We start from the raw sequence: 10,430 nt of genomic DNA on the forward strand, positions 1-10,430 counted from the left end.
TGCCGGCGCAGCGAAGTGGAGCTGGCAACTCCGTTTGGCGGAAGGGCGGGCCTGCTTGTTGGGCTAGAGGGAGTTTTACTCACAAAAGACCAAAAATTTTTAGAAAATATTTGATGGTCTCCTAGAAGGTAACTTATGTAAGTAGAGCCGTTTAGGGTAAATTTCGTCCGTTTGGCTCTAACTCTCACCGTTTATGCGATAAAGGGAGTTTCTCTCACTAAAGTGGCCCAAGAATAAAAATATTCTTTTAAGAAAATATTTGATGGTATCCAAAGGGGTTAATCGTAAATGAAGAAACCCTCTAGTCGGAAATGTGCCCGGTCTGGCTTTCACTGTTTACTTACGATACCAAAATAGCTAAAACAGAAATATTTATATTTTTTCAGGAGTACACTTTTGTCTGAGAAGTATGCCGTCGGTTCAAAATTTTCGTCTAGGCAGAAGAGTGGGCTTATTTTATCATTAATAAAATGTGCACACTTCAATGCAAAAAACAACACCAAAATACATTTATTTCGTCGTTCGGACACGTTCGGAGACATTCAGAGTATGCCTGGAAGTATATTTAACTTCTTCTAGAACCAGTCTTATATATCTTTTCATAGGTGTGTTATTAGATCCATAAGCTAACATAAATAATTTCTGGTTAGAACTCGCTTCGACCCACCTAACTGCCAGGTACATTTGATTTCTTAAGTAAATGAAATGTAACAACTAAAGCATTCTCTCAATACGCCGCACATCGTTAACTGTTTGTGCCGTGGTTTGTAGAATATAGCCCTATCGAGCCCTATGCAAATTATATAAAATTCCTCCTATTCATGTAAGTTTGTAAACTCAATAACACACCTTTTAAAAATATTTAAGACTGGCTGAGCGATAGCGAAGCCTATTACTCCAGTGAAGATCAAAAGGTTTCGAGTCCGAGTGTGTGTGTGTGTGTGTGTGTGTGTCTGTCTGTCTGTGTGCACGATAACTCGAGAACGAGTTGAGCTAGCGACCTGGGATTTTAGGGTCGTTTTGTGTCACAAAAAGCTAGGCAAGCTCTTCCGCCAAACCAAAGTGCCAGCTCCGCTTCGCTCCACCGGCAACTCGGTTCGGCAGGGAAGAGGGCCTAGCTTGGCCTGCCGGCGGCGTTCGGGACGGGCCGGGACGGGCCTTTGGCCCGTCCCTTCTGACTTTTCATGTTGCAATAAAGCTTCTATCGGAGACCATAAAAAATATCTGCGAAAAAACATATAAATGTTTTGCGTTCATTTTCACGAAACACGAAACACTGTTGCGCTGCGACGCACCTGGCATACATCTACCTAGGACAAAAGGCAGAGTCGTAATGTGGCCTTCGGTCCCAAAAGTCAGTTGGCTACTCAGGGTTGTATTTTAACGAGTAATCCCAAAGGGGCCCGTCAAACATCTGCAAAAAAAAACCATTGAAATATTTTAGGGCCATAGAGCCAAACACACGAAATTATCGTCCTTCGGCTTCTACGTTGACTAGTTACCCCTTAGAAAGTCATAAAAATTGAGTAAAAATTAGCAATAGTTTCCTGATGCTTATTGAATAGTTTTTGGGCCAATTTTTGAGTAAGAGGGCTCAAAATCAATACAGTTCTTGCTTTTTACAATACAAAGTTCCTATGAAAATTTGGGCCTCTGAGCACAAACCGTTTTCGAATTATCGTGATTACAGAAACACAGACAGACAAACAACCAGACATACGCGAAACGTTTTGATCACCACTGGAGTAATAGGCTCCGCTAATCGCGCAGCCAATCAGGGATATGACATGTTTCATAAGTCTATGTTCAAAATTTTCATTCTTAAATTACGCCACTGAGAAAAGCGTTTTTTCTTGATAACCAAAAGCGTCCGAAAACAACGTATATTTAATCCCTCAAGACAACTAAACATTTGATCAAGAGTTCGAAACAAAATATGATGAGATCAATCACACCTCTATCATCATGACTAAATAACGCGATCAGTGCAACCAAAATTTGTCTTCCGCAAGTAAAATTTTCTAGGCTTTCGTTTTAGTTGCTCGGATCACATGGTTTTCTAAGTGTGTCCACGACCCGTCAACAATTGACAGTTTATTGGTTATTTTACTTATGGCGGTTTGTGGGACGTGTCTTAATACAGCCTTACCTTAGTCACGTTTACCTCTTTCAGGTTTTGCTCCTTGAAGCAGGCCCCGAACAAGAACACTCAACTTACGTCCCGACTTTTTATGGCTACACAAGAGCTGTACCTGAGTATGACTGGTACTTGAAAGTCCAAGATACTCCAAACGACCACACTGGATTTATCTCGAGGTAAAAACTCGCTTGCGATGACGGGGGCTGTTCAAACTAGCTAGGATTTACAACAGCTAAAGCCACAACCACTGTAAAAAATGTTTTGATATTTGTCATACAAGTCTGCAGGAAAAATCCCGTACGCATGTGGGATGCGAAATTTCCTACACACATGTGGCATTTTTCCTATACACTATTCCGTGTATAGGAAAATAACGATACGTATGTGAAAAACCCCAAACTTTTGTAGCAAGATGTCTACGAGCGTTAGGGAACTAATTTTCCAATACATGTGTGGGAATTTTGCTATATTTGTCTTGCACACCCGTACAGAAAAATGTGGCTTTACGATGGTCTCAGGATGGCTACGCAAGAGCCATTCCGGAGACAGACAGAAAACTGCCTGTAGCCATTGCTGAGACATTCTCCTGCCGCGTGAAATGGCTATAGAACGGCTACAGAATGGCTACTTTAGGGCCAGAAAGAGACATCCTAAAGCCATCGTCAAGCGAGCCTGATGCCCGTGCAAAGCCCCCACGGAGCCCCCACGGAGCCCCCGCGGAGCCCCCGCGGAGCCACCGCACACCGTGGAGTCAACGCGGAGACACTGCGGAGACACTGCGGAGCCATCCCGGAGCCATCCCGGAGCCACCGCAGAGACACTACAGAGACATCGCGGAGACACTGTGGTTTCCACGAAAAAAAATATAATTGTACCCATGTGATGCATTTTGAAAATTCAGCTTCCCGCCGCGATGGCCGCCGCCGCCCTCTGAGGCGATGTTTCGGTGAACCGGACCCGGTGGGAGTCGAACCACCGACTATGTGTTCCGCGCTCCGGTACGGTATCCACTGGGCCAGAGCGATCCGTTGGGAACAGGGACAGTCTCAGCGCACAATATCAGCAAGTCTCCATCAACGGATAAAATGAAATTAAGTGTGGTCTCCCTTTTCCGTAGCCTCTCATGTATCTACAGTCCATTTCCTCGCTTTAAGTTAAGTCTGAACGGTGTCAGAAGACGCCGTGCAGAAAAAACTGGTTGGGCGTCGACCGGGATCGAACCTCCGCTTACTATCCAGCCGCCAGGCACGGAGACCACTGCGCCACAGAGGCGACTGGTGGGGGGACGCTCGAGCGCGCTCCTTCTGCAATCGCTACCTCTGAGAATCGAGTGCATCGTCCCGGCTGAGTTGTAGTTCGTGTATATTGTAGAGTTTGTCAACGGATCGCTCTGGCCAAGTGGATACCGTGCCGGATCGCGGAACAGATATTCGGTGGTTCGATTCCCCCCGGGTCCAGTTGACCGCAGCATTGATTCAGAGGTCGATCTCACCGAGGCGGGTCCCAAACGCGGCGCGAAGCTGAATTTTCGAATGTCCATCTCATGGATACAATCATATTTTTTTTCGTGGAATCCGCAGTGTCTCCGCGATGTCTCTGTAGTGTCTCTGCGGTGGCTCCGGGATGGCTCCGCAGTGTCTCCGCGTTGGCTCCACGGTGTCTCTGCGCTGGCTCCGCGGCGGCTTCGCGGGGGCTCCGCGGGGGCTAGGCAGGCACGGGCATCAGGCTCGCTTGATGATGGCTTTAGACTGTCTCTTTCTGGCCTTAAAGTAGCCATTCTATAGCCAATTCATGTGGCAGCAGCATGTCTACCGAACGGCTACAGGCGGTTTCTTTGCTGTCTCCAGGATGGCTATTTAAATAGCCATCCTGAAGCCCAATCTTTTTGTACGGGCATTTCCGAAAGCGCAATAGAAAATTTACAGTTCCTGAAAATGTGAAACTTTAGAGCATTTTTATTTAGACGAAGGTCTGAAGAAATTCAGACAAGGAAGTATGAGTATTTAGTGTAGTCCCTGGAGCACACCGGTAGGATCAGGCAGGTAGCCGTCGGCGACCCCTCAGTTTTGTCATCGTGGCCATGTGGTCAAGTATGAGAGATTCCTAATCCGAAGGTCCGAGGTTCGACTCCAGGTAGGTAGGTAATAACGTACAATTACAAATTGTTATCGAGAGTACAATCCAGCTTAAAGGACGGCAAAGAGCGCCAAGAAAACTTCACTTTGAATGAAGATCTGAAACTCAGACTGGCGTTATGAAATTGCTATTCAGACTAAGATAACTAAAAATACTCACTAAAAATTCATACCACAAATTCAGATAAAACAGTCTGAATTTTCAGACGTTTGGTATGTAATTTTGCTTCGTACCAAATTGTCATATTTTTTTTAACAGTTTGGCCATGGCAAAATGAACAGCAATGGTTTGTAAATCAATTGGTCCATGGACAGACAATTTCATGGGCAGGAGGGTTTCCATGGCCACATCAATTCTTAAATTTATGAACAAGAGATGACCATAGCAGAAAAGCACCTTGGTTCATGGTCAAACCGTGTCTATGGGAGCAGCTGCTGTGTGCCAGCTGGCCATGGAATTGATCTCCCATGGTCAGAGTGCCCACAGAAATTGATTTACATGGCCGCAGCCTTATGGGAAAATCTCGTAGCTTCCATGTAGAATCTATGGTCAATTTCTATCTACAGGATTAGGTGATTTCTACGCCAAGTCGACGTGAATTACGTAGATTCAGGTGTAGTTAGCGAACGTCGAATCTACGTGGATAGGGTTACGTGGACGGCATTTCCCATGGGGAGGCTTCAGGCCGTGAACGCGCACACATCATGCCCACAACCCTGACCATGTAAATCAATTTCTGTGGGCACTCTGACCATTGGACATTTATTACATGGCCGTCTGGCACCAAGCTGCTCCCATGGCACGGTTTTACCATGAACCACAGCCTACTTGCCATATGGTCATATCTCGTCCATAGATTTATAAAACGATGTGGCGACGGAAACTACCGTTGACATGGCGATTCTGTTTATCATAGTCCTAGTGTGGTGCATGGCTTGTCATGGCTGAGGTGGTTTTCCTGGACGTGTCGACGTGTCCCAATGGTCAAAGGTTGTGACCATGACTCCACGTCCATGGACACAAACGCTTGTCATGATAAACGTAGATCATGAACACATCGACCCTAAGAAAAACATCCATACTCATAAACGTTGTAGTTGGCTATTGATTAGTTCTGTCACTGTCTTTGTGTCCATTGACAAGAGTATCATGACCAAACTTTATTGTGTTCATGGACGTCCTACAACACACTGATGGTTGTAACCATGGGCACATTCATGGACTTTGTGGTGACCTTGAAAGAGAAATCTCATGCTCATTCCTTGCCATGAAGCACATTAGCCATGGCCACACGGTAAAAACGAAGTCCCATTTTTTGAGGAAAAAAGGAAAACTTTGAGGAAGTCAGTAACTTTGAGAGATCTTTCTTGAAAAATAAGAACGGCCCTCAAAGCAAGTCACAAATTTTGAGGAAGTCCCCAAACTTAGCGTGGCTAACATGACGAGCTGCTGCGGCCACCTCGCTACTTTAGGGCCTTGTAACATCTGATCTAATCGTCAGCTGGTCAAATTTAATGTGTTTCTTTTAGTTTTAGAGCTGCGGAACTCTTCCTACAAAGTTTGATGTGTGTAAGATGAGAAGAAACGAAACTGATATTTTGAATAATTTACGTGTGCAAGTACGTCTGAAGGCACGCAAACCATTAAAACACTCAGTTTCGTTTCTTCTCATCGTACACACATCAAACTTAGCTGGACGAGTTCCGCAGCTTTAAAACTAAGAGAAACACATTAAATTTGACCAACTGACAATTAGATCAGTTGTTACTTGTTACAAGGCTCTTAAGTAGCGAGATGGGCGCAGCAGCTCGTCATGTTGGCCACGCTAACTTTGATGGACTTCCTCAAAATTTGTGACTTACTTCGAGGGTCGTTCTTATTTTTCAAGAAAGATTCCTCAAAGTTACCGACTTCGTCAAAGTTTTCCCTTTTCCCTCAAAAAATGGGACTTCGTTTTTAACGTGCATGCATGCCATCATAGACCCATGGTCAACGGATGTTGTCATGGTTTACTGGTTCCATAAATCTCTGGTCACCAAAATCCATGGTTTAATATATGTCCATGACTCATGGACAGGCCACTGATTATTTTACCCAGGGTAAGAGCATACAATATAATAGTTATGTGGCCCACCACGTTGGTTTTGATTGTAGAGCGAAACAGTTGGGTGGCTGTAGTTCACATAACGGCATGATTTACTTTCGCGGGACCGAGGATGACTACCGTTGCTGGGAAAGCAAAAATGCCACGGGCTGGGGCTACAAGGATGTCCTGCCCTTCTTCAAGAAGTCAGAGGACTGTCTCGATCCAGATCTAGCCAAGGACACGGTCCATCATAGCACGGGTGGACCTCTATCAATCCAGCGTATGCCGTACAAGGACATCAACGCACATCTGCTGTTAAAAGTGTACAGGGTGAGTGTTCTGCTCTATCGATATGTTACGACTTTCTAGCATTGTTAAAAATATTTTTCCTGTGAAGAACGCCCTCTGGAGCCCAAACGGTTAGAGATAGAGCCAAACGGACAAAATTTTGGTCTAAAGGGTTCTACTTTGACGAGATACCTCTAAGAAAGATGTAAAAGAAAGATGTTTTACAAGAAATGTTTTAGGCCTTTTTGTTTTTGATTTTTTTGACACGTCCACTTTTGAGCCAGAGGGCTCAAAATCAATACAGTTCTTCCTTTTTATGATCCAAAGTTACAATAAAAATTTGAGCTTTCTAACTCAAACTGTTCTCGAGTTATCGTGCGGACGGACAGACAGAGAGGCAGACAAACAGACGCGAAACTTTTTGATCATCACTGGAGTAATAGGCTCCGCTAACGCTCAGCCAAAAACAAGTTTTGTTCTTAACTAGGTAGATGTACGCCAGACCACGTCTCGCGTAACAGGCTTCGCGATATCTCACGAAACACAGTTACGCTGCGACGCGCCTGGCATACATCTACGTAGGCCTGCGGCGCTGACACCGGAGTTGGGCAAAAGGCACGATCGTAAATAGGCCTTCGGCCCCAAAAGTCACAAATTTGGTGCCTCGGGGTTTCACTTTGACGAGTTACCCCACCGGAGACCATAAAATATCTGAGAAAAACCATTAATATGTTTTGGGGTGATTTCCGTGTGAAGAACGCCCTCTGGAGCCCAAACGGTTAGAGATAGAGCAAAACGGACAAAATTTTGACCCTATGGATTCTACTTTGACGAGTTCCTCCTAGGAACGATGTTTAAAAAGAATTTTGTAATAATAATGGTTTGGGCTCTTTGTTTTTGATTTTTTTGACACGTCAATTTTTGAGCCAGAGGGCTCAAAATCAATACAGTTCTTCCTTTTTATGATACAAAGTTACAATAAAAATTTAAGCCTTCTACCTCAAACCGCTCTCGAGTTATCGTGCGAACAGACAGACAGACAAACAAGACAGACGCGAAACTTTTTGATCATCACTGGAGTAATAGGCTTCGCTATCGCTCAGCCAACAATACTAGATAGATGTACGCCACACCACGTCTCGCGTAACAGGCTTCGCGATATCTCACGAAACACTGTTGCGCTGCGACGCGCCTGGCATACATCTACCTAGGCCTGCGGCGCTGACACCCGAGTTGGGCAAAGGGGACAGTCGTAAATAGGCCTTCGGCCCCAAAAGTCACTTATTTTGTTCCTCGAAGTTTCAGTTTGATAAGTTACTCCACCGGACACCATCACATATATGAGAGTTAACATTTAAATGTTTCGGGGTCATTTCCGTGTGAAAAACGCCCTCTGGCGCCCAAACGGTTAGAGATAGAGCCAAACGGGCAAAATTTCGGCTCAAAGGGCTCTACTTTGACGAGTTACCTCTAAGAAAGATGTAAAAAAAAAATTTTCTTAAAGAAATGTTTTGGGCTGTTTTGTTTACGATTTTTTTGACACATTAATTTTTGAGTCAGAGGGCTCAAAATCAATACAGTTCTTCCTTTTTATGATACAAAGCTACAATAAAAATTAGAGTGTCCTAGCTCAAACCGTTTTCGAGTTATCGTGCGTACAGACAGACAGACAGACAGACAGACGCGAAACTTTTTGATCATCACTGGAGTAATAGGCTTCGCTATCGCTCAGCCAATCAGGATGAAACATTAGGGAAAACACTTGTCCTTCGAAAACGTATATCACTAACACACTACAAAGAGAATCTTTCTTTCATATCTTTCACTGCACTGCAAATGCCTTGCTTCAACACCATTAATCTTTCATCGAACTGACCCTTAAGCGTAGGTGGCACTACAAACATGTCCCTGTGTGTCTGGTTTACTGCAAAGGTTACTGCAGAAAACGATGTGGCCGGGATTCCAAGGAAATCAGAAGGTTTCTTTACAGGTTTCACACCTCTCAGAACAATGCAGCCTGCATTGTAGTAGGCCCTCTCATGTTCTTGAAACTTATCCATCACCCCATCAGGGTTGTTCTTAAACGATTCGAGCTCCCTAGGAAGAAATAAAAGTAAACTAGGTAGATGTACGCCAGACCACGTCTCGCGTACCAGGCTTCGCGATATCTCACGAAACACTGTTACGCTGCGACGCGCCTGGCATACATCTACGTAGGCCTGCGGCGCTGACACCGCAGTCGGGCACAAGGCGCGGTCCCAAATAGGCCTTCTGCCCTAAAAGTCACTAATTTTTGTTCCTCGAGGTTTCAGTTTGATTAGTTACTCCACCGGACTCTATCAAATATCTGAGAGTTAACATTAAAATGTTTTGGGGCAATTCCGTGTGAAAAACGCCCCCTGGCGCCCAAACAGTTCGAGATAGAGCCAAACGGGCAAAATTTTGTCCCAAAGGCCTCTACTTTGACGAGTTACTTCTAGGACAGATGTAAAAAAAATTCTTAAATGTCTTGGACTTTCTGTTTTTTTTTTGAAACGTTAATTTTTGAGCTAGAGGGCTCTTAATCAATACAGTTCTTCCTTATTATAATACAAACCTACAATAAAAATTAGAGTCTCCTAGCGCACACCGTTTTCGAAATACCGTGCGTACAGACAGCCAGACGCGAAACTTTTTATCACCACTTTAGTAAAAATAGGGTACTCCGGGGGCTCGGCTGGACCGGGAGGAGAAGAACAAAAATCGTCGGGCGCGGGGAGGAGCGGGGTAGGGTAGGGGCAGTACCCCGCTCCTCCCCGCGCCCGACTGGCCCGACGATTTTTGTTCTTCTCCTTCCGGTCTAGCCGAGCCCCGCACGGAAAAAAAGAATTAGTCCTCACAACTAACAAATTAGCTGATTTTGGGATAGCTAATCCCAAATTCCCTGTTTCAGCTAAAAGTTGGTTGCCACAGACAAGAGTTAGTTGCCACAGCGAAGCTGTCACTGCAAGAGCCAATCAGTTCGTTCTGACTACTAATAGGGTGTTTCGCTGTCGCTATATATCTGGTAAGGTGCCCTAATGTGGCCACTGTCCAATGGTGGCCATTTTTCTCGATTTCCAGCCAATCTGGTCACTTTACAATCTTGGCCTTGAAGTTGTGTTCTAGTAAGGTCCCTACGTGGGCATAATAAACCGCACTACTTCACATCGTTGTCTACATTGCAAGGAAAAGGGGTGGCCATCAGTGGGCAGGCCCATTCTTAAGGTGGCCATCATAGGGCATCTTACCCTAGTGACTTATAGGCCCTACAAAACGCCGCCAGCAGGCCAAGTTGGCTCGGTCCCTGCCGAACGGAGTTACCTGCGCAGCGAAGGGAAGCTGGCAACTTCGGTTGCCAAAAGGGTGGATCTGCTTGTTAACATTGTTTTAAATTTTCAGGAATCTGGACTACGGGAAGTAGACCTCAACGGTGGTAAAAACGAGGGTTACGCGTGGTCGCAAACGACCACAAAGAATGGGCGAAGAGTCAGTTCCAGCACGGCGTTTTTGGAGCAGCAGCGAGCTAAGCGTTTCAACCTGCACGTCGTTACACGCGCCCGGGTATCTAAAGTGTTGATCAATGTTAAGACAAGGAGCGCCGAGGGAGTGGCCTATACAGGCAGCGATGGGAAAGTTCGCACAGTCCGTGCTAGAAAGGAGGTACGAACTCACGGTAGAGGGAGAGAAGGTGGCGGAACGAGGAATTTGCTCGTGACTCTAGAATCTCGACAGGTTTGGGGATTAACGCCCCTGTCGGGG

The 10,430-nt window shown here is 45.3% G+C and overlaps 1 protein-coding gene across 4 annotated transcripts in view; it reads left to right on the forward strand.

Annotated features, from left to right (window-relative positions):
• Positions 1 to 10,430, forward strand: part of LOC113212216 (glucose dehydrogenase [FAD, quinone]-like) — a 30,819-nt gene that overhangs the window by 7,783 nt on the left and 12,606 nt on the right. For all 4 annotated transcript variants that reach the window (XM_052273507.1, XM_052273504.1, XM_052273506.1 and 1 more), the window contains exons 3-5: positions 2,174 to 2,316; positions 6,431 to 6,692; positions 10,071 to 10,331. In XM_052273507.1, the coding sequence (XP_052129467.1) occupies positions 2,174 to 2,316; positions 6,431 to 6,692; positions 10,071 to 10,331 (666 nt within the window). The remainder of the gene's footprint in view (positions 1 to 2,173; positions 2,317 to 6,430; positions 6,693 to 10,070; positions 10,332 to 10,430) is intronic.

Source organism: Frankliniella occidentalis, unplaced genomic scaffold (assembly GCF_000697945.3).
Source record: "Frankliniella occidentalis isolate FOCC.00 unplaced genomic scaffold, Focc_3.1 Scaffold276, whole genome shotgun sequence".
Taxonomy (NCBI): Eukaryota; Metazoa; Arthropoda; class Insecta; order Thysanoptera; family Thripidae; genus Frankliniella; species Frankliniella occidentalis.